We start from the raw sequence: 24,715 nt of genomic DNA on the forward strand, positions 1-24,715 counted from the left end.
GTCAAGAACAAAGGATCCGCTAGCATGCGGAACAGATACCTTGCTATTCCTGTGGAATCGGGTCTCACTGATTTATGCATTCCCTCCTATTCTGCCTGTCCAAGACTTCTTCGCAAGATCAAGCAGAAAGGGAAGTCGTTGATTCTTGTGGCCCCTAGCAGGGCCCAGGAAATCTTGGTATGCAGAGATCGTAAAGATGGCAGTAGGGGACCCATGGACCCTAACATCACGGCCAGACCTTCTCTCGCAAGGTCCGGTGTTCCATCCTAATTTACAAATGCTAAATTTAACGGTCTGGCTATTGAGACCCTCACTCTGAAGAAGCGTGGGCTGTCAGGTTCTGTAGTTTCTACCTTGGTTAATGCAAGGGAGCCAACCTCCATAATTACAGTGGGGCAAAAAAGTATTTAGTCAGCCACCAATTTTGCAAGTTCTCCCACTTAAAAGATGAGAGAGGCCTGAAATTGTCATCATAGGTATAACTCAACTATGAGAGACAAAATATGGAAACAAATCCAGACAATCACATTGTCTGATTTTTGAAAGAAGTTATTTGCAAATTATGGTGGAAAATAAGTATTTGGTCACCTACAAATACTCATTACCTGTATTAATGGCACTTCTGGGGCTCCACACAAGATCTCACCCCATGGGGTCAAAATGATCACAAGAACAGTGAGCAAAAATCCCAGAACCACACGGTGGGACCTAGTGAATGCCCTGCAGAGAGCTGTGACCAACGTAACAAAGGCTACCATCAGTAACACGCTACGCCACCAGGGACTCAGATCCTGCAGTGCCAGACGTGTCCCCCAGGCTTAAGCCAGTACATGTCCGGGCCCGTCTGAGGTTTGCTAGAGAGCATTTGGATGATCCAGAAGAGGATTGGGAGAATGTCATATAGTCAGATGAAACCGAAGTAGAACTGTTTAGTAGAAAGACAACTCGTCGTGTTTGGAGGAGAGAGAATACTGAGTTGCAACCAAAGAACACCATACCTACTGTGAAGCATTGGGGTGGCAACATCATGTTTTGGGGCTGTTTCTCTGCAAAGGGAACAGGACGACTGATCCGTGTACATGAAAGAATGAATGGTGCCATGTATCGTGAGATTTTGAGTGCAAACCTCCTGCCATCAGCAAGGGCATTGAAGATGAAACGTGGCTGGGTCTTTCAGCATGACAATGTTCCCAAATACATTGCCCGGGCAACGAAGGAGTGGTTTCGTAAGAAGCATTTCAAGGTCCTGGAGTGGCCTAGCCAGTCTCCTGATCTCACCTCTTTGGAGGGAGTTGAAAGTCCGTGTTGCCCAGCGACAGCCCCAAAACATCACTGCTCTAGAGGAGATCTGCATGGAGGAATGGGCCAACATACCAGTAACAGTGTGTGACAACCTTGTGAAGACTTACAGAAAACGTTTGACCTCTGTCATTGCCAACAAAGGATATATAACAGTATTGAGATGAACTTTTGATATTGACCAAATACTTATTTTCCACCATAATTTGCAAATAAATGCTTTCAAAAATCAGACAATGTGATTGTCTGGATTTGTTTCCACATTTTGTCTCTCATAGTTGAGGTATACCTATGATGACAATTACAGGCCTCTCTCATCTTTTTTAGTGGGAGAACTTGCACAATTGGTGGCTGACTAAATACTTTTTTGCCCCACTGTATATATTATGGAGTCTGGGAAACCTATGTCTCCTGGTGTGAAACCAGGAGTTGCACCCCAGGAAATAGGTCAAAGGTAGAATCCTTGACTTTCTGCAGATGGGGTGAGAAATAAGGCTGGGCATGAGTGCTTTCCAAGTACAGGCCTCTGCCTTATCGGTATTATTTCAACCTGAACCCTTGGGACTTGAATTTAGTTTTGTCGACATTACAAAACAGCCTTTTTTTGGGCCGATACGACATATTCCCTTGGTTCTTTTTTGACAAGGAAACTATTTTTTCTGGTAACCATATCTGCTGCAAGAAGGGTATCAGAATTGGCTGCTCTTTCTTGTAAAGAGCCATATTTTTATTGTTCACAAGGATAAGGTAGTAGTGCGTCCTCATCCTAACTTTTTACCAAAGGTAATATCAGGTTTTTATCTAAACCAGGATATTGTTCTACCTTCATTTTTCCAGAACCCTGTTCTATGGAAGAAAAATCACTACATTCTCTTGATGTGGTAAGAGCAGTCAAAGTCTACTTAAAGGCGACTGCTCAGATTCAGAAAACGGATGTTTTGTTCATGTTGCCTGAAGGTCCTAAAAGAGGACAGGCGGCATCAAAATCTACTATTTCTAAATGGATTTGACAAGTAATTGTTCAAGCTTATGGTTTAAAGAGGTAGTTCTACCCTCTCAAATCAAAGCGCACTCCTCTAGGGCTGTTAGTGCTTCATGGTCAGTGCATCACCAAGCCTCTGGGGCTCAATTCTGCAAGGCCGCAACTTGGTCTTCAATCCATACATTTACCAGATTCTAACTAGTGGATGTAAAAAGACATGAGGATGTCGCCTTTGGGCGCAGTGTACTGCAGGCAGCAGTATAAATCCTCTGATCTCATGGTGCCCTACTTTGGTTGTGTCTCCCTCCCCTCAGTTGGCATTGCTCTGGGACATCCCACATAGTAATTACTATGGCTCTGTGTCCCGTGATGTACGATTAAAGAAAATGGGATTTTTATAACGGCTTACCTGTAAAATCCTTTTCTTTTGAAGTACATCACAGGACACAAAGGTCCCGCACCTCTTTCTAGTATACACGTGTATTGTTTTGCTACAAAACTGAGATACTCCTAGTAGTGGGAGCGGTTATATAGGGAGGCAACTTCCTGTTTAGGGTGTGCCAGTGTCCAGCACCTGAAGGTGGACTATAACCCACATAGTAATTACTATGGCTCTGTGTCCCGTGATGTGCTTCAAAAGAAAAGGATTTTACAGGTAAGCTGTTAAAAAATCCGCTAACAGGATTTTTGTAGAAAACGCATACAGTGGGGTACAGCATTTATAATAACAGAGGATGGTAGCAACAACTCCAAATTATGATACTAGCAGGAAGGGGGTGGGTGGTGCCCTTGGTACAAGCTGACAGGCGGGGGGGGGGGGGAGGACACAGGAGCACAGAGGAGAGCAGAGAGCAGGGCTGAGGATTACAGAGGCACATAAACTGACCACTGTGTCGTGGCTCAGCAGCCATGATATACCGTGGTCAGGTTACAGAGGGGAGGGTATAGCCAGGCAGGATCAGCCAGGTATTTCAGGGGATACGAGGGGCCAAATTACACAGCACAAGCACTGTGCTGTATAGCATGCTTCAAGAGAACAGGATCCAATTTTTTTTTTTTTAAATTAACAAACACTTTAAGTTTCTCCTCCTTGTCATATATTGCCTAAAAAAGGGAAGAGTGCTTTACTTCTGATCGAGAAGAATCTTTGCATGAAGAGGCCATTTCAGCCATTATCTCTCCAAAATTCAGAGAAACCATTTCTGTACTGGTAGATGAGGTGCGCTCCTGTTTAAAACTGTAGCCTCCATATTTCGCCTGATTAAAAGTTACCAAAATTTACCAAGAAGGGCATTAAGCTGCTCAAGACCTTTCCTATGTACTCTGCCATAGAGTAAACCTTTATGAAGATTTAGCATTGACATTTGCCAAGTAAAAGTGCATGTACATTTGTTCTGTGTGAATGGTGCAAACCCCCACCCTGAATGTTAATAGACAATATCATCTGCTGTTTGAAGGTAAATCGTTCATTCTGAACAGGAAAAAAAAAACAAATGGCCACTGGATAAATATAAGTATTTTGAGAAATTTCTGTGATACTTTTCTCTATCTAGTCGCCAAATGCGGTATTTTTGTACGTTTGAGGAGAGCAGAGAAGGGTTTGGTTTTGTCTGGAAACAGGCTTTAATTGACTTGTTATATTTCATCTGATAAAGGAGTGGTGGGACCACTTGAGTTTATATTTTAGCTGCATAAAATATTTTAATTGTATTAAAATACATTATTTGTAATACAAATTAGTTTTATTCTGCTGTGGTTTTATGGGTCAGTAAAATTTGGTTAACATATACTGTATTACTTAATACTGTCTTTTTTTTTTAGTTACATAAAATAAATAAATCTTATATATTGAAAGACTTACTGAGCTTGGGAAAACTAGAAAAAAAATTGAAACGCTGGCAGCACTAAGTCTTTGATGCCAAAACTCACAAGGTATATACAAGTTAAAAAGTGCAGCGCTTGAGAATTGCTTTTTTGGACGTAATTTCAGCCATTAATTTTGAGCGTATTCATGTGTATTTATGCGCATTCGCGTGCACAATGAATTTCTAGGGCTCATATGTGTTTGCGTGCATTTGCGAGTTCCGGCGCAAAATACTGACCGGGAACACAGATTTTTCTAGTAATTTTTTTAGTCAAGAATACGCAGCGCTTGTTTACATGCTTGTGTGTACAGACACATTGTAAAAAATGGGCTCCTTTTTTGATCAGTAGAAAAAAAATGCTGTGCTGAGCTTTTTCAAGCTGCAATGTGCAAGATATTACCTATATATTACAATGGACTATCATTTTTGATTTTGATGTTTTGGTTTATTAGTTTGCACATTTTTTTATGCTATTCACTGACTGTATTACAGCACTACACTTATGTATCCATAAAATAATCAGTTATAACTAATTTAATTGTTTTTTCAGTGTTTTGTGGTATAAAATTTACAGTTTACATATGAAAAAAAATCTGCGTTGGAAATCTAAATCTATAAATTCAGCTGGGAAAAGATTAAATTCCACTACAATTGCAGACAAAGAGCCTGGCTATTGGAAGAAGACCTATATTAGCGAATTAATAACTGGAACAGAGAAAAGAATGAATCAGATTTTGAAATGTGCTAAAAAGTACAATGCATTTGGTGCGCCAGCTAATATGGAAAAGGCAGTAAAGTAAGTGTAAAAGATTTTAAAGAACACTCCATTGACATGTTTTACACAGGGATAAAATGACATTTGGCAAGTAGGTAATAATAATTTAACTTTGAGCCCCTGTTTCTTCAAAACATCGAAGTCCTGCACTGATCACTTGAATCTCCCTTTACAGTCTTCCGTGTGCCATACTGTATGTCGGGCTTTTTCAACCAGGTTAGCCAGGTTCACATTTCTTCAGGGGTGCCTGGGCCAAATGCCTATAAATTGCCCCAAAATTATTTACAAACCAGCGGGTGGATAAAGCCTGCCTTTCAGTTACACAAAGCCACACATTTCAATTTCATCATTAAAACATTCTAGCCACCAGCATCCTAACATCCAGTGACATCATCGAATGATAAGGAGGACTTGCACAGCATGCTCGTTTGGCCCTCCCTTGCCCCTCTCTGTCAGCACTGGGGTCAAATCAGCTGAGTAATGCCGCGTACACATGGTCGGACTTTTCGGCTACAAAAGTCCGACGGACGCCGCCGGACCAAATCCGGCGGACAATCCGACCGTGTGTGGTCTCCAACGGACCGTTTCGGTCGGAAATCCGACGTACTTTAGATTTGAAACTTGCTTCAAATCTTTATGTCGTAACTCCGCCGGACTCAGTTCCTGACGGAAAGCCCGTTCGTCTGTATGCTGGTCCAACGGACCAGATACGACGACGGAAGGGCAGGGTACTGCATCTCGCGCTCGCTGCAATAGGAAAAACATGTTTTCCTATTGCAGCGAGCGCGGGGGGGGCATCCCAGGCCCTTAGGTCTGGTATGGAACTGTAAGGGGAACCCGTGGGGTCCCCCCAAAATCCATACCAGACCCCGATCCGAGCACGCAGCCCGGCCAGTCAGGAAAGGGGGTGGGGACGAGCGAGCGCCCCCCCCCCTCCTGAACTGTACCAGGCCGCATGCCCTCAACATGGGGGGGTGCTTTGGGGAAGGGGGGTGCCTTGCGGGGCCCCCCCCACCACAAAGCACCTTGTCCCCATGTTGATGAGGACAAGGACCTCTTCCCGACAACCCTGGCCTTTGGTTGTCGGGGTCTGCGGGCGGGGGGCTTATCGGAATCCGGGAGCCCCCTTTAATAAGAGGGCCCCCAGATCCCGGCCCCCCACCCTATGTGAATGAGTATGGGGTACATGGTACCCCTACCCATTCACCTAGGGAAAAAGTGTCAGTAATAAAACACACTACACAGGTTTTTAAAGTAATTTATTAGACAGCTCCGGGGGAGGTCTTCTTCCGGCTTCGGGGGTCTTCTTCCGACTTCGGGAGTCCCTCCGGTTCCTCTTCTCCCGGCGTCCGGTTGGTTCTTCTCCGCTCCCTCTGGCCTCTTCTCCCGGTGTTCCAGTTCTTCTGCCGGCTCCTCCGCTGTCTTCATGCCGCTCTTTTGCCAGCGGAGGTCCGGACTTCTGGCCTGTGGCTTCTGGGCTTCTGGGCCTCTTCTCTTCTTCCCATGTTGACACGACGGTCTCTCCGGCTGGAATGCTCTCTGGGCGCTCCGCTCTGACTTATATAGGCAGAGACTCCGCCCCCTTATGCCGTCAAAGTCTCTGGGCATGCTGGGACTGTGACGTTTTAGGGGGCGTGGTCACCGGGTGATGTTGACCACGCCCCCTAAAACGTCACAGTCCCAGCATGCCCAGGGACTGTGACGGCATAAGGGGGCGGGGTTTCCGCCTGTATAAGTCACATCGGAGCTCTCAGAGACCATTCCAGCCGGAGAGACCGTCGTGTCAACATGGAAAGAAGAGAAGAAGCCCAGAGGCCAGAAGTCCGGACCTCCGCTGGTAAAAGAGCGGCTTGAAGACAGCGGAGGAGCTGGCAGAAGAGCTCAAACACCGGGAGAAGAGGCCAGAGGGAGCGGAGAAGAACCAACCGGACGCCGGGAGAAGAGGAACCAGAGGGACCCCCGAAGTCGGAAGAAGACCCCCGAAGCCGGAAGAAGACCCCCCCCCCCCCCGGAGCTGTCTAATAAATTACTTTAAAAACCTGTGTAGTGTGTTTTATTATTGACACTTTTTCCCTAGGTGAATGGGTAGGGGTACCATGTGCCCCATACTCATTCACATAGGGTGGGGGGTCTGGTATGGATTTTGGGGGGACCCCACGCCGGTTTTTCGGCGTAGGGGGTTCCCCTTACAGTTCCATACCAAACCTAAGGGCCTGGGATGCCCGCGACGGGGCTCGCAAGGTTTCTTCTATCGGCGAGATTGACTTCCTTTTCTAGTCCCGTCGTACCCGAGTCACGTTCAAAATGAACGGACTTGTCCGTTTGTGTGAAAGTCCGTTCATTCTGAAAGTCCGTCAGAAGTCCGTCGGGAAGACCGGATTCCAGAAAGTCTGGTCGTGTGTAGGCAAGTCCGTCCGTTCAGAAAGTCCGGGGGTAGTCTGGCGGCAAGTACGTTGGACCTAGCTTCCCAGAAAGTCCGACCGTGTGTACGCGGCATAAGGGAGCAAAACTGAGGGAGAAGTGAAATATTTGAATACTAGTCAGTACCAGTGTGGAAGGGTTTATTTGCTTTGGAAGAATGAATCAATCTATAAATATAACGTTGGGTGTCCTATGTGTGTAGATGTTGCTACATTTTGTAACGAGGGGCAAGATTGTACATAACTTTTTAAGAATGCTTTGACTGATAAACAGTTGAAAATATGCTGTATGTGACACTTAGAACCGTATGAGGATCTTACAAAAACCAGGCCTTATTCCTTTCACTACACAAACCTTTGAGGTACAAAAAAAGAAGATCCTTGAGACATTTTTCTTAGGCCCCTTTCACACGGGGTGGATTCCGTTCTTATCAGCAGGGGATCAGTTCACAGATTCCCTGCTGACTGGAGCAGAGCACATCCCGTGTCTGCTCAGTTTCTGCAGAGCAGCAGAGCCACATACCTGCCTGCTCAGTTTTTGCAGAGGGAACATGGACAAAGCCTGCTCTGCTCTATGGGCAGCCAGGAGTAAAGAGACTCCACTGTCCATTTACGCCATTGACGCCTGACTACCTCCAATCCATTCCACCCAAAATGAAAGGACGAAGTCCCCATCCATTTTCTTTTACCAGAATTGATCGTAGGCAGAGGTTCCAATTAGGTCAGCCTAAAAAAACGGACAGGCGGACTTGATCGGAATGCCTGTGTGAGAGGGGCCTTAAAGTGCTCCCTGACATCCAGGACAGAAAAAATACATTTAGTCAAAACACAGTTTTAGCTTTACATAAATTTTACCCCTTCGGCCCAGAATTTGTGTATTAACATGTTTACATATACCCAGGCGAAGTGACAAGCCTCAAATGATACACAGAGCTGAAACTAATCCTCCTACATACATTGTATTTGTTTATCTGCAGTCGTCTGTCCTGTACCCTATACAACATACAGATGAAAAGATTATTCTTAGCAGCAGAAAGCAAGGGGCGGGGATCTGATGTTACACACACGTTGCAGAGTGTAGAGCACAGAGATCCATTTAATCTAAGAAACGATGGGAGGAAAGTGACACCCCCTCCCTCTTCACAGGTTCAGAGAAACATAGAGCTAAAGGTATCTGCTTTGTGCTGGAGGTGGGGGCAGGCATCTCCCTAGAGGCTGATGTGTTGGCCTAATCTATTAGGAGTGAGTCATGCAGATAGCAGAGGAGAGAACAGAGAGGAATCAGAATCAGTGCTTTGGATTCGGGTTAGTACACACTGGTGGGATGTGCTTTGTTCATTTTTCATGTCTGAGGTTTACGACCACTTTACTGTTTCATAGCACAAAGCCCTGTACTACATTAATAAACATTCTCCCCTTGAGAGCTACAAGATGATATTTTATAGCGCTGGTGGCTCTGTCCTGGCTGTCACTGATAGCTTCAGTCCTTTGCAGATGATTGTGTAACTAATAAGATTGCTTCCCAGTCGTGTGATCACTATGTCAGCCATTTCATTTTCAACATAAGCTTTCAGCCTACAGATGAACACTGCCACCAATGTCTACTATTCTGAAATTTCAAAACACATAGGAATCAAGGATTAAGTCCTACCTTCTACCTTCAACATGAACTCCTTGATAGAATTGTCATTACACACTTTTGTGAACTGTTTAGCCCTTTGTGGATATCCTACCACGTGGGCCTCATAGGGGACTTTCCTGGTGTTCTACACAAGCAGCATACAATGTATAAACTGGAAAAGGTAATTTTACGGCGCTATCCTAACAAATCAATTGAAAAAAAGCTGCAACTATAATGTGAGACACACACACTAAAATAACATATAACAAAGAAAGCTGCGCTGTATTATTATAGTGATCAAAAAATATTGTGACATATAGGTGATATAGCTAACTAATACATAAATTGTACGCAATCACAAATGAAATGTGCAATAAATAAAATAAAATAAAAGAAGAAAATATTTTTGCAAAAGTTCTCCAAAAAAAGATCTACTCCACTCTGATGGGCTGTTTAAAAAGACGTTGCACTGAGTATACAGTTCTTAATAGTATTCCAGGTGATCATTCCTCAACCCTCTATTCAATAGTGACATGCGACCACAGCACCGAAGATGATGTGATAAAGTGCGACAGGAAAGTTCCTCCACCAATAATAATACTGCTGCTTACCAGCTTGTTAGATCTCTTGTTTAAGGAGATCACAAGTGCCTGTGACTTTTATCCCCAGCCCCGGGTCTTTGTGCTTGGATAGCTAGGTGTTTCCGGACTCTCTGCTCAAGCTGGTAAGCGGCAGTATTATTATTGGTGGAGGAACTTTCCTGTCGCACTTTATCACATCATCTACGGTGCTGTGGTCGAATGTCACTATTGAATAGAGGGTTGAGGAATTATCACCTGGAATACTATTAAGAACTGTATACTCAGTGGAACTTCTTTTTAAACAGCCCATCAGAGTGGAGTAGATCTTTTTGGAGAACTTTTGCAAAAATATTTTCTTCTTTTATTCTATTTTATTTATTGCACATTTCATTTGTGATTGCATACAATTTATGTATTCGTTAGCTATATCACCTATATGTCACAATATTTTTTGATCACTATAATCGTACAGCACAGGTTTCTTTGTTATATAGCATACAATGTATCCCTTCCATCCACCACCACACTTGCTGTTACAGCCCTCACTCCTACCCCCACAAAAACCCTAACTGCCCATATTAACTCCCCAGAGGCACCGATGACTTTAGATTCTGTAAGCTATTCTTGTTTTAATTTATCTAGCCTTACGGTATTGAGGGTCTATAAGACTGCTACATAATTTAAACTTTCCTGTACTTTATTTCCTTACTGTTCCCATACTGCTGCCCTTAACCGCTTCCGGACCAGCTGCCGCACTTGGGCTCCCCTGCGCGAAACCACGTAACTGTGTGTTGGCTCGCGGGGTCCGGGTAGCACGCGCGCATACCCACTGCATAGCGGGGGTGATGATGCTCGTGGCCAACGGTCGCGATGACCACTGGCCATGAGCGATCATGACCAGGAGACATAGAACACTTCCCTGTTCTGTTCTGACAGGAGTGACAGATCGTGTGTTCCTGTTGACTAAGAACCACGATCTGTCACTTCCTGTAGTTAGTCCCTCCCCCTTCAGTTAGAATCACGTAGCAGGGAACACAGTTAACCCCTTCACCGCCCCCTAGTGTTTACCCCTTCACTGCCAGTGACATTTTTACAGTAATCAATGCATTTTTAATCGCACTGATCGCTGTATTAATACCAATGGTTCCAAAAATGTGTCAAAATTGTCCGATGTGTCCGCCATAATGTCGCAGTCACAATAAAAATCGCAGATTGCCGCCATTACTAGTAAAAAAAAAAAAAATAATGCTATAAATCTATCCCCTATTTTGTAGACGCTATAACTTTTGCGCAAACCAATCAATATACGCTTATTGGGTTTTTTGTTCATAGCGCAAAAAATAAAAACCGCAGAGGCGATCAAATACCACCAAAAGAAAGCTCTATTTGTGGGAAAAAAAGGACGTCACTTTGTTTGGGTACAACATCACACGACCGCGCAATTGTCAGTTAAAACGACGCAGTGGCGAATCGCAAAAAACGCTCTGGTCAGGAAGGGGGTAAATTCTTCTGGGGCTGAAACGGTTTTAAACATGCTACTAATAAAAATAATGTAAACGTTTTGCTTATAGCTAAATATTTTGGTTTATACCACATACTTTCTATATCCCTTGTTACAGTTTGTCTATCATCTAAAATCTGTTGAGTATTATATATATATATCTATATATATATATCATTTTTTATGTATAAAAGTTACAGTAACATGCTGAAGCTTATATGAGACGTTTTTTTTTTTTTTTTTTTTTTTTTTTTTTACATTTGAAAGTAAATGCAAATCCAATCTCCTTAATGTAAAATCTCTTTCCCTGCATGTGTTCTCACTGTAAGCCCACTCTAAAGTTCACCTTATGCATTACAATCTAATTGTAAATTCCTTTAGATCAGCCAACAAGTGTTTAAAGTTCACCTTTGGGAACATGTTACATGTTCCACCCATTTTTTGGGTGGATCACGTAACACGTTCCCACTGCTGCAGCCACTCCCCGATGCCTTCTCTCCTTGTGATAGCAGTATGGGGAGCAATTCCTCATACCTGCTGTAAATTTTTAAAAACAGCGGGCCATGCGGGTTTTCTGTGTATGAATGAACTACAAATCCTGACATACTTTGTGGCTGTCAGCTTATAGTTTTTAATGAACTACCATGTCGCTGTTGAGCGCTGTGGTAGTTCATTGAGTCTTGCTGTCAGTGTGAAGCTATAATGTAAGGTCAGATAGCTCAAACTGACAGTCTGCAGAAGACCTGCATGGCATCAGCGATCTGCTGATTGCTAGTGCAGTGCTTTCAAGACTCCTAAAAAAAAAAAAAAAAAAAAAAAAATAGTAAATGCACATTTTTTACCTGCAAAAAAAATGTGCATTTATTTATTTATTTTTAAAGTGAACTTATCCTTTAATACAAGAGCCTGCCTGATCAGATGCCAATCGATTCATTAGTTTGGATAGGTCCCCATATTGCATACTGTAGTTTTGGTTAATCTAAAATTGATTGTGAAAAGATTGTATTCTCAGCTTGTAACATATGATGAGCCTTGGATACAAATCAAATTTCTGGCATCCCCTGCAACTTGAGCTCATTTTTGTTCAGATTACCTACATTTTGCACTGTTTTAAAGGACACAGACATCGTAGCTTTCTCATCACGACCCTGAGATTACACCAAATGGTTATAAAGAAGGCTGACTCATTCAGAAATCAATTAGAGAAAGGACATGGTCAGAGTATGGAATGTATTTGTAGAAAAGTTTACTAAAATCTGTACACTGTATATGGCGTTATGTACAACAATAGTGTGCAGAACACTTCCAGGTTGTCACATTGCAAAGAAGAATCATTTAATTTTTTTCACAATTTTTGAAAATGATTGTCTTGTCTATGGAAATTAAATATGTAGTATCCACAGAAATAAGGTTAAACAGAAGTAGGGTTCTCCTTTGACTGATTTTTGGCATGAAGTTCTTGCTACCATCAAAGTCTTTTTTCATCTGTTTGCAGAATGTCTGGATTAATTTGGGCCCTTACTTTCAAAGATATTAATGGGAAAGAAACAATAATTCAGCAGTCTGATATTACTTTTAGAGATACATCCCTTACTATATATTGGAATAGTTATACTTGGCCTGGCTTTCAAACTCTGATCACACTTCAGCTCCACGGAGTTACACAGATTCAGACTGATTGTTTGCGTACTCCTAAAAATGGGTATGTATTTTTTTCAGTTTGTCCTGTAACTGTTTTAAGTTCACACCGAAAAATGTATGTGCTATCAATATGCCTCTTTTAGCACATTTTTATTATCAGATCTATGCTAACAAGATTAAGGAAATAAGATTATGCCAGCGTTTCAGCCCTTTTCATTTGCTTGCTTGGACTGAGGGAATTGTATATGTTCTTATTACTTGATCTTTTTTTATTGTAAAGGAGTTTTAGTCTTTTTTTTCTTATTTGCTTGTTCTGTTGTGAACTGACTGTACTGTAGGCTGTACATAATGGGCACTGGTAGGCTGTACATGATGGGCACTGGCAGGCTGCATTTCATGGGCACTGGTAGGCTGTACATGATGGGCACTGGCAGGCTGCATGTCATGGGCACTGATAGGCTGTACATGATGGGCACTGGCTTGCTGCATTTCATGGGCACTGGTAGAATGTACATGATGGGCACTGCCGGGCTGCATGTCATGGGCACAGGTGAGCTGCATGTCACGGGCACAGGCAGGCTGCTGCATCTGATGGGCACAGGCACTGGTGAAGGCTACATGACAGGCAGGCTGTTGCATCTGATGGGCACAGGCAGACTGCTGCATCTGACTGGTAGGCTGCATCTGACAGGCACTGGTGAAGCTGCATTGATCTCTTGTATCATGTCTGCAGTCTCTGACCGTCCCCTGTATCATGTCTGCTAGAGGTGCACCGAATAGAAATTTTGCTCATACTATTAGCAGTGTGTTTAAGTAGGAGATTGTAGATACTTGCCAGCACACCAAGGATCAGCACAAGATGGCGTCCAAACAGTTTAGTTTATTGCATGATCGCAACACAAAGAGGTGCAACGTTTCAGAGTCACGCAGGACCCCTTCGTCAGGCATGTGATGAGGGGGTCCTGCGTGACTCCGAAACATTGCACCTCTTTGTGTTGTGATCATGCAATAAACTAAAGTTTTTGGACGCCACCTTGTGCTGATCCTTGGTGTGCTGGCAAGTATCTACATTGTGACTTGAACCAGTATCCAGCTGGTTGTTGCTGCAGCACCCAACCTTTAGAGCTTATACCAGGAACGTGTGCGATGGGAATATGAAACATTAAGTAGGAGATTGCAGACACGATACAAGAGATGGTTAGAGACGGAGGACATGATACAAGAGATGGCTAGAGACTGCAGACTGCATTTTTTTTTTACCTTTCTTGCACTAAGGGTGGCAATAATAACCAAGAATAAATTCATATTAATTTAAATTGATGATATTAATTAAGAAGTTGAATATAATACAATTGTATATAAAAATATAAATATTTTTTAAAAACTGTCATTTTTGGTAACGGTTTCAGTTTTCGGCCTATTGCATCCTTCAGTTTCCGTTTCGGCACCAAAATTTCCATTCGATGCACCCCTAGTTCTCAACCTTTCTAGTGCCGTGACCCCTTGATAAATGTTCCCAAGTTGTGGGGACCCTTAACAGTAAAATTATTTTCGTAGCGTGGGTTGTCAGCACCCAAGGCAAGACAAATCATTTGCGTGTCTAACCCACGGACATTTAGCGCTCCCCTAGTCCCTTCCACTTATACAGTATTGAAACCCCTTATGGTACATTTTAGGATGTACCACTCTTTCTCTTTGTTCTCCTTTTTTCCCCCTTTTATTTCTCTCTATCCTAATTTGTTTTTTTTCCCCATCCCTCTCGCTAGCCAGCTTTTTTGTTCTTTCTCTTATTCTTTCTCTCCATTATTCTTTGTTCCTCCCCCTCTTTTCCTCTCCCTTCCATGTATTCTCTATTTTTATTCCTTCTCTTACTCCTTGGTGGGGGGAATGGGATGAGTGGCAGTGCTCGGGGGGGGGTTCTGATCAGTCATCTTAGGTGCTCTTGATCAGGGTCATCTGCTGATCTGAGAACTGTAGTGGGGACTTTCAATGGCAACTATAATCACAGGTAGTGTTACTCGCTGTGTTGCCGACTTTGTGGCGTCTCGTAGCAGTGACACCTATGCCAAAATCAGAAGATGGGGTCTTCTCCAGCCCCTCCCACTTCACATTCCTCACCAGTCAGCTGACCTCTAGTCTCTGCCCCCCAGCCATGCTGTGTCGCTGTGTGTTTTGGAGGGGGCTGTGGGCTGGCCTCCTACCCACAGACTATGACCCAGCAGAGAACGAGAGACTTGGGGACAAAATGACGTTGGGATGATGTCTCTATATAAGTTGCAACCCTTCTCCCCATCCTCCCCCTCTTGTTGTGTTTAATTATGTTAAGTCATGGCACATAGACAAAAGGTGTGGTTACACATCCAAGCAGGAAGGGCTGCCTGTTTTTCATAATCCCTTTGTGTGTTTCAACTGTAGTTTCTGTTTGAATGTACAAGTGTTGAGTTTTCTAACTGTGTTTAAAGGTGTATGTTTTGTACTTAATGAACAGTTTACAGTCATGGACAAAAATATTGGCACCCCTGCATTTCTGTCAGATAATGCACCACTTCGCCCAGAAAATTGTTGCAATTACAAATGTTTAGGCATTCTCATGTTTATTTCTTTTGTTTGTTTTGGTATGACACAAAAAAGTGGAAAAGCAAAAAGCCAAATCTGACACATTCCAGGCAAAACTCCAAAATGGACTGGACAAAATTATTGGCACCTTCTCAAAGTTGTAAGAAATAATTGCATTCCAAGTTTGTGATGCTCTTGTAATTTGTAATCAGTCACCTGTATCCGGTAACACGTGCTGACAATATAGAAATCACACCGGCAACCAGTTAAAATGGTGAAAAATTCACTCAACCTTTCCGTTGTGTGTCTGTGTGCCAAACGAAGAATGGAGAAGAGAAAGAGCAGCAAAAAATTGTCTTGAGGATTTGAGATAAAAAAATGTGGAAAAGCATGGACAATCTCAAGGTAAAAAGTCCATCTCCAGAGATCCTAATGTTCCTGTGTCCACTGGGCACACCATTGTGAAAAAGTTTACAGCCCATGAGAAAAATTGATCAAAGATTGCAACAAAGGATTGTTCGAATGGTGGATAAAGAACATTGACCACTTTCCAGACAAATTCAAGCTGACCTTTAGTCACGGGGTACATCTGTGTCAGCCTGCACTATACGTCTCCATCTGAATGAAAAGGGACAGTATGGTAGGAGACCCAGGAAGACCCCACTGCTACACAGAAACATAAAAAAGCCAGATTTAGAGTTTGCCAAAATGTAACTGAGGAAGATAAAATCCTTTTGGAGTATGTGCTGTGGACAGACGAAACAAAATTTACAGCTTTTTGGTAAAGCCTGTCAGTCTAGTGTTTTCAGAAAAAAACGAGGCCTTCAAAGAAAAGAATTCAGTCCCTACAGTAAAACATGGTAGAGTTTTGGGGTTGCTTTGCTGCTGCAGGCACTGAATGTCTTGACCTTGTGCATGGCATTATGAAATCTGAAGACTTCCAAAGAATTCTGGGGTGCAGTGTAGGGCCCAGTGTCAGAAAATTGGGTCTCTGTCAGAGGTCATGAGTCTTACAGCAGGACAATGACCCAAAGCACACGTCAGAAAGCACCCAGAAATGGTTTAAGACAAAGTGCTGGAGAATACTGAACTGGCCAGCAATGAGTAGAGATCTAAATCTCATAGAGCACCTGTGGAGAGATCTCAAAACAGCAGTTGGGAGAAGGAACCCTTCCAAACTGAGAGACCTGGAGCAGTTGGTTAAAGAAGAGTGGTCCAAAATCCCAGTAAAGAGGTGTAAGAAACTCATTGATGTTTACAGGAAGCGATTGATTTCAGTTTTTTTTTTTCCAGGGAGTGTGCTACCAACTGTTAAATTGTGCCAATAATTTTGTCTAGTCCATTTTTGGAGTTTTGCGTGGATTGTGTCAGATTTGTTTCTCACTTTTTTGTGTCATACCAATACAAAAAAGAAATAAACATGAGAATGCTCAAACATTTGTAATTGAAACAATTTTTTTGGTGGTGCATTATCTGACAGAAATGCAGGGGTGCCAATATATATTCGGCCATGACTGTATGCTCTACAGGTCTAACCCCTCAACACCTGTGTGGTTTACCTCGTGATTGAGGTTTAGGGCTGGTTGGTCTGCCTGCTGCGGGTGCGTTTGGACACAGGTCTGGCGGAGGTGCCCAGCCAGGATATCCGAGATCCTTCACACCCGAGAAGAGGAAGATCTGGGCTGCTCTGTGCAAAATCACGGCACAGAGCAGGTAAGTATAACATGTTTTGTTATTTTTACACTAAAAAAAAAACGAGACTTTAGTCAGAGTACCAGTAGAAAAGCTAGGAGTCCTATAAAATCTGACAGCCTCTAAGGGGGTAAGTGCTACAATAATAGCCAATTTTTTTGAAAAATGTAGTGAGGTTATTTGGGGTAAATAGATGCCAAATATGTCAAGTTGTGGATAAAAAAAAAGGAATATGTCAAGTCTCAAAATTGCATGTGCCTGTGAAACAGTAAAAAAAAAAAAAAAGGCAGACACAGTTTTTGATAAGTCCTTTATTTAAAAAAAAATAATTTCCCCGGTCTAGATCTATCGCCAATCACAATGACCACCGATCCAAAAAAAAAAGAAAAAGTGATCCACACCAGACACTGACTCCTGCCGTCTGACAGCTCCACCGCTAAATAAACGAAGGGACAGGGCCACCCAGTGATGGAGTACCCTGTACTCATTCACCTAAGGGGGGCCAGGATCTGGGGGCCCCCTTATTAAAGGGGGCTTCCAGATTCCAATAAGCCCCCTGCCCGCAGACCCCTACGACCACCGGCCAAGGTTGTGGGGAAGAGGCCCCTGTCCCCATCAGCCCTTGCCCCAAAGCACTTCCCCTTGTTGAGGGCATGTGACCTGCCGGGCTGCATGATCGGATAAGGGTCTTGTATGGATTTTAGCGTGGGGGCATTCAAAAAAAAAAAAAAACACTATTTTTGTGATTTTTTTTTTTTTTTTTTTTTTTAAATGCCGACAAAGCTTTTCTTTTACATTCAGTTGTCAGCAGGAACCCCGGTGACAACTGGTGACTTGTCAGTTTTTAAGGAGACGGTGGCCGCCCACTCCTTGATAACCAAGATAGTTACTGATTGTTAAGGACACCGGCTAACACTGGCATTAAATTCCCGCAAACTTTCACTACTAAAATACCACATCACTTCATAAATTAGCTCATGCAGTGTTTTTAGTAGCCTTTTTTTGTGAATGATAAAAAAAATTTTTGAACATTGTGGAGCGATTATTTACCACATTTCTTAAAGTGGTAGATACCGCTTTGTGACTGGAGCCTGCTATTTACTAGAAGTACGATAAATTATTTTTGCTGCTGTTATCTTGTAAAAAAATCTTCCTCCTCTGATGCTCCCCACCTTTTCTGCTACAATCTTCCAGTGTTGCAGGAGGTAAGACATCTGAAAGAGCTGGAGTGCCCAAATGTCCATCCTTTCTGCACCCCTCCGCCATCCAGAGATGCTGTTTTTTTGTTTAAAAATAACTAACTTGTTATACTTACCTGCTCTATGCAGTGATTTTGCACAAAGCAGCCTAGATCCCCCTCTTCTCGGGTCCCTCGCCGGCTTTCCTGGCCCCTCCCTCCTGCCCCCACAGCAAGCAGCTGGCTATGAGGCACCCGCTGTGCCGTGTGTCCATTCAGACACGAAGCCGTGGCTCGGCCCTGCCCCCCCTCTTCTCTGATTGGTTAACTGGCTTTAATTAACATCAGATGGCACCCGCTGTGTGTCTCAGCCAATCAGGGGGGAAAGTCCCGGACAATAAGATAAAATAAAAACTCTGCGCTTACTCAACTCAATAGCGGCTCACACAACAAAAAAGGAAATTTGTGAAACAAGTGCATATAAAGTGTAGCATTGGACACATTCATTGTGTCCAATGAATATACGGTTGTGATATTGCATAAACCAAAAACATAAAAACAAAAAATTACATCTATCTCAAACTTTACACAACACTTAGTGTAGAAAACCCTAACAGTCTTCAAATATCTGTTGAATGTGAAAGAGATTTAAAAAAGTTTCATAGTCCCATATTATAAGTAAAGTGATTCTGTTCACCACGTGGATAGCTGGTATAAAAACATATAAATGTGGTGGGTCCCCCACGTAGAAGCAGTGCAGGCTTACCAGAAGGGTTGGACTCATACGAACGTATGTTCAATGAGTCAATAAGGCTTGTATTACCAACAGGCAATAAAGGAGGGTCTTTGAGCCAGACAGTGATGAGATCCAAATTACATCCGGGATTCTAGAGGGACTCTTCTAAATGTAGCTTGGTCTCGGTGGAATAACCCATAAAGAATAGAAAAAGGGGCCACATAGAATAATACCGTTTGATACAAGTTTATTAAAAGGTAAAACACATACATTTTCCGTAATAAAAAAGCGCTTGGTATAAAATTATGGCAGGCAGTGGAGTCACCCGACGCATTTCGTCTAACCAGACTTCATCTGGGGTACCCTACCACCGCTGCCATACTCTCTTATAAAGGTACTGTGACCCCCCTTAATGAGAATCCAGCTTGTGCCCATTAATTAGATGCACTTCCGGGTATCACCTAAATGGCGGACCCGCGTGCGTTTCAGGCCTCTTTCTTATTGTGTAATGTGCGTTCCAGCACTCTCACGTTAATACTAAATTATAATGTGTGTGTTATTTTCCCACATAATACGTAAATTTATTAAAAGACTCCCTGTGAAAAATGAATACAAAAAAAAGAAATGCCCAGAGAATTGTGAACGGAAAGAAGAGTGATCTGTTCCGGATCAAGCATGGAAAGTGTAACCGGCTTTGCGGATGAGGACGGCCTGTTCCGAATGACATTGAGAACATCAAGATCAGCCGCGCCTCCTGCTTACGTGGAGCGCAAGCAAGGCCGCCGTCAATCGCGTGCGTGCCACGCCTCTATATAGTAGTAAGCCTGGCGCGATGTCGTCACAGATGGCTCAGCGTAGCAGCACATCCCTGAAGGTGAGGTGACGTGTTGTCGTATCAACACACAGCACTATATCAATATATAGGCAGTTATGACAAAAGTGGGCATGGACCACCCCCCAAAAAAAGACTATATATGTGAATTGATGTTTTAGTATTATGTCAAAACATTAAGGAAACACAACTTAAGTGAATCAAACAAATAAAAAATAAAAAAGGAAGTCCATGATCCATAGACTTTCCATAGTGTTGCAAGTCCATAGACATATAATTAAAAAAAATTGTGTATAAATTATCAAATGCAAATTATAAAGTGTACTATATATGTGTATATAAGTTACACTAAATGTAAAACTATAAAGTGTACTATATATGTGCATATAAATTCCACTAAATATGAAACATGATCCACACTATGCAAAGTGTAATTAGGGGATTGTACCCCTCCATAGACGTGGTCTAAACAAAATATCCATATAAGAAAAAAACTGATGTTTAAATAAAAAATTATAGTTATGAAGCTATAAACCTCAACAATACAAAAATTATAAAATTATAAAATAATACTAAAAAAATAATAAAAATGTGTGGGTCCGAGAAAGATTCTCAATGGGTGATCCAGATTAGTATAAGGTATATATTCACAACATACAGAAAAATACAGAAAAAAATACAGAAAAATACAGAAAAAGTCCCACCATCTAGTTAGATCTTATGAATCATTAATGAAAGCATTAATGTCCAATTCCATGTTCATGTCCCGGACAGCCGAGTCTCTTGTGCAACATCGCTGGATCAAGATGTGGCTCAAGTAAGTATTAGGGGGACTGCTGCACACAGAAGGTTTTTTTTCTTAATGCATAGAATGTATTACATTGATTGTAAAGCTGGAAGGTTTTTTTATCTTAAAGCCTTCTATGCTGTAAGATAAAAAGCTTTCTTTGTGCAGCAGGCCCCATAATACTTACCTGAGCATCATGTCTATCTAGCGATGTCCATGAATGCCTTGTCAGTCCGGGACTCTCCCTCCTGATTGGCTGAGACGCAGCAGCAGTGCCATTGGCTCCTGCTGCTGTCAATCAAACTTGAGAATCAGAAGAGAGAGAGAAGGGTGTAAGGCCAAACAGCAGCTCAATGACTGAATGGATACATGGAGCTGCAGCTCGGCTCGGGTGCCCCCATAGCAAGCTACTTGCTGTGGGGGCAATCAACAGGAGGGAGGGGCCAGAAGCTCCAGCCAGGGACCCGAGAAGAGGAAGATTTGGCTACTCTGTGCGAAACCACTTTACAGAGCAGGTAAGTATAACCTGTTATTATAAAAGTAAAATGAGACTTTACAAGCACTTTAAGTAATATCCCTTGTGCTGATTAATTTTTTTAATTATGCCTAGCCTTTATTACAAGCTATTTTTAAATGCTGACGTTCACTGCTGTGGTTGACACGTTTGTGAGTAAGTGCTAACATTAACCACTTCATTCCCAGCGTTTAGTCAAATGATGTCCGCAGATGGGATCTCCCATCCTGGGCGGGTGTCATATGACATCCTCCACTTCCCACCGGTATAGGGGGTGCGCACGCCTGCCGCGTCACTGAGGAGCCGATGCGCGTGCCCAGCGGCTGCGATGTCCGCTGGGCAACTGCGATCGCTCCTGACAGAGCAGGAACGTGGATCTGTGTGTTTAAATACACAAATCCATGTTCTATCAGGGGAGAGAAGACAGATTGTGTGTTCCTAGTATATAGGAACACCGATCAGTCTCCTCCCCAAGTCAGTCCCATTCCCCCACAGTTAGAACACACAGTGAGGGAACACATTTAACCCCTTGATTGCCCCCTAGTGTTAACCCCTTCCCTGCCAGTGAGATTTATACAGTAATCAGTGGCTATTTATAGCACTGATCACTGAAAAAATGTCAATGGTTTCAAAAAAGTGTCCGATCTGTCCGCCGCAATGTCGCAGTCCCGATAAAACTCGCAGATCGCTGCTATTACTAGTAAAAAAAAAAAATTATAAATATGCCATAAATCAATAACCTGTTTTGTAGGCGCTATAACTTTTGCGCAAATCATTCAATATACTCTTACTGCGATTTTTTTTTTTTTTTACCAAAAATATGTAGAAGAATACATATTGGCCTAAACTGAGGAAAACATTTGTTTTATTCTTTTTTAAATTGGGGATATTTATTATAGCAAAAAGTAAAAAAATATTGCGTCAAAATTGTTGCCCTTTTTTTGTTTATAGCGCAAAAAATAAAAACCGCAGAGGTGATCAAATACCAGCAAAAGAAAGCTCTATTTATGTTAAAAAATTATAAAAATGTCATATGAGTACAGTGTTATTACCGTGCAATTGTCATTCAAGGTGCGACAGCGTTGTAAGCTGAAAATTGGCCTGGGCGGGGGGAGTGCCCAGTATTGAAGTGTTTAACTTGCATCATCAGCACACCATAGGTTTACAAACCTTTACTAACCCCCTTAGAACTCACCACATCAATCAAGCACAATGTTTCAGGAACATGCACACATTGAAGATTGGGTAGCTATAATGTGAATCTTCTAGGCTAAACGCCTAAGCTGATTTATCTAAATTGGACAACAAAAATAAATTTGGACAACAATAAATAAATTTGCCTATACTGCCTTTTTTCATTGGCAGTGCTGTTGTGAATCAGTATAAAATGTGCATCTGTGCAATTATTGGCACCTAGGACATTCTCAGAAGGAAGTTTTAAAATGTTCCGCATTATTTTAACATGTTCTGCTAAAGGCGGGACACCATGCACATTGCGATTGGTTGATTTTTTTTTTTTGAGGAAATATTGTGTTTATATTATGTGGTCAGTTTTAGATGAAAACTTCTTAGGATCGGTTAACACCAGAACGCTGTGCAGGATAGGTGCATTCTGTGGGAAACGTGCATGGAACATGCCTTTCCCCCACCAAGTACAAAAGGCACTGCCTTTGCGATCTGCTGTGGGTGCCAATGTAATGTTAATGGCATCCCAAGCGCAGATTGAAATGCAATGAATGGACTGCAAAATCGCACCGCACATGGACTGCATTCCTCTGTTGTTCAAGTGTGAACCAGCTCTTAGGGCTCTTTTAACTCTCCCAATACAGAGCTGGCCATACACTGTGCAAATGTTGGCCAGATCCTGATGAGCCAGCCAAGAATCAATCCATGGGTGTTCCTGTGGACACCCTTCACCCAATATTCTTCAATTGAAAGATCAAAGAGAGATGGAATATTTTCAGCCAAGCAGCTGAAACCACAACAAATTTTCATCCGTTAATATGCAGCCATTGTATGGCGGTGACTGTCAGAATACAACAGGCACAGTGTGACATTCATCCATGCATGATTTATAGCTTGAACGGAGGACTCTGTTAGATATTCTTCAATCAGTCTACAGGTTGAAGGGAATCGCCAGCCCTAAAAAAAATGATATCGTGATCATTGCTGCAGCCATGACTGAGATACCACCCTTCCAATCCAGTGAAGTACAGGTACATTGCTGGATGGTGTTAAAGTGGCAATCAACACTCACATTTGGGTCTGTGTTCAATATGTACAAACTGGAGCTGCATGGTACTTTAAAAGCTTTAACAAAGCATGCCGAAAGCGCTGCACATACTTTGTCAAAGTTTGCTGTTATACATTATGCTCTTATACATTCTGAAGCTTGTGTGATGAAAAACGGACATACATTCATCCCTATGGAGCGTCGGATGTCAGCGGTGACATGTCCGCTGACATCCGACCCGCTCCGATCCGAAAAGTGTAACGGAGGAAAAACCTACTTTTCCATCCGTTTTCGGATCGGATCGGGTGACGACGGACACTACGGTCCGTCATCATCCGATCCCCCCATAGGGGAGAGCGGCGCTCTGACAGGTCCGCCGCTGCACAGCGTGCAGCGATGGACCTGTCATCTTCCTGCTCAGCGGGGATCGGCGGAGCGATCCCCGCTGAGCAAGCGATTGTTCACGGGGCGGATCATGACTGATCTGCCCCGTGTGAAAGAGCCCTTATGGTTTGTGCTCCTATCTATACCTACACTTGCAACTGCTAATACTAAGTGAACAAGCACCCAAAACAATACGGTGGATATTGAATTTGTTTATATCTTATGACACTTTTTGGATTAATGACACAAGTTTTAAGGACTGTGCAACAATATGATTTTATTCTTTACTGGGCAACTTAAAATCAGGTAGGGAAACATCCTGTTAAAGATTTAGAAAATGTGGGGCTTTTGATATATAAAATTAGGAAAAACATTGGAAGTTTTGAAATTACATTACCTTTAATCCATCATACAAAGGCACTTTTCACGATTATACAACATAAAGTATCATATATGAAGTGTCTGTGTTTTCCTCCTAACAACCTAGCTCCATTAAATGCGTTAGTGTGATAATGACTGGTTTCTAGGAGAGAAATAGACCATGATCTTCAGTTAGACTGTTTATTCATCAATGTTAAAAAAAAAAAAAAGCAACTCTGAGAAAATAACTGAATTTTTTATAATGTCAACAAGGCTTCAAAGGCATTCACTCATCTCTGAGTACAGCTTGAAGGATTTCAGAAGATCCAGCAGATTCATTGGACAAGACTCGCTTATAAAACTCTTTTATCTTGATCCAGGCCTAATAGTTGGCCTATGGAAGGTAACTATTGAATATATTTAAATAGATTTTTGATGATTTTTCTGTTGTGTCCCTTTATGATAATGGGAACAATTGTTCGGGATAATGGAGGTCAAGAGCAACATTATTTCAAGAAAGATTCGAAAAATATTACCTACGTTTATTTGTTGTTATTCTTTACTCGTACACAGGTAAAAAGATCAGTCTATCTTGATTGGTGTATGAGTATTTTCTGATTACACTTTGTTTAGCCCTCCTCTTTCTTCATATTGTGCCAAAAGTGAATATTTGTCTTTAGGTATTTTTTTTTTTTACTCTTCATGAGTGCACACATTTATTTTCTCCTACTTTATGCACACAGGCTTGATATTCATTGA

At 42.3% G+C, this 24,715-nt stretch overlaps 1 protein-coding gene across 3 annotated transcripts in view; it reads left to right on the top strand.

Annotated features, from left to right (window-relative positions):
* The window catches only part of FBXO15 (F-box protein 15), a 304,133-nt gene that overhangs the window by 157,802 nt on the left and 121,616 nt on the right, over positions 1–24,715 (top strand). For all 3 annotated transcript variants that reach the window (XM_073631257.1, XM_073631258.1, XM_073631259.1), the window contains exons 5-7: positions 4,697–4,942; positions 12,540–12,746; positions 24,230–24,359. In XM_073631257.1, coding sequence (XP_073487358.1) covers positions 4,697–4,942; positions 12,540–12,746; positions 24,230–24,359 — 583 coding nt within the window. The remainder of the gene's footprint in view (positions 1–4,696; positions 4,943–12,539; positions 12,747–24,229; positions 24,360–24,715) is intronic.

This window comes from Aquarana catesbeiana, linkage group LG05, assembly GCF_042186555.1.
Source record: "Aquarana catesbeiana isolate 2022-GZ linkage group LG05, ASM4218655v1, whole genome shotgun sequence".
Classification (NCBI taxonomy): Eukaryota; Metazoa; Chordata; class Amphibia; order Anura; family Ranidae; genus Aquarana; species Aquarana catesbeiana.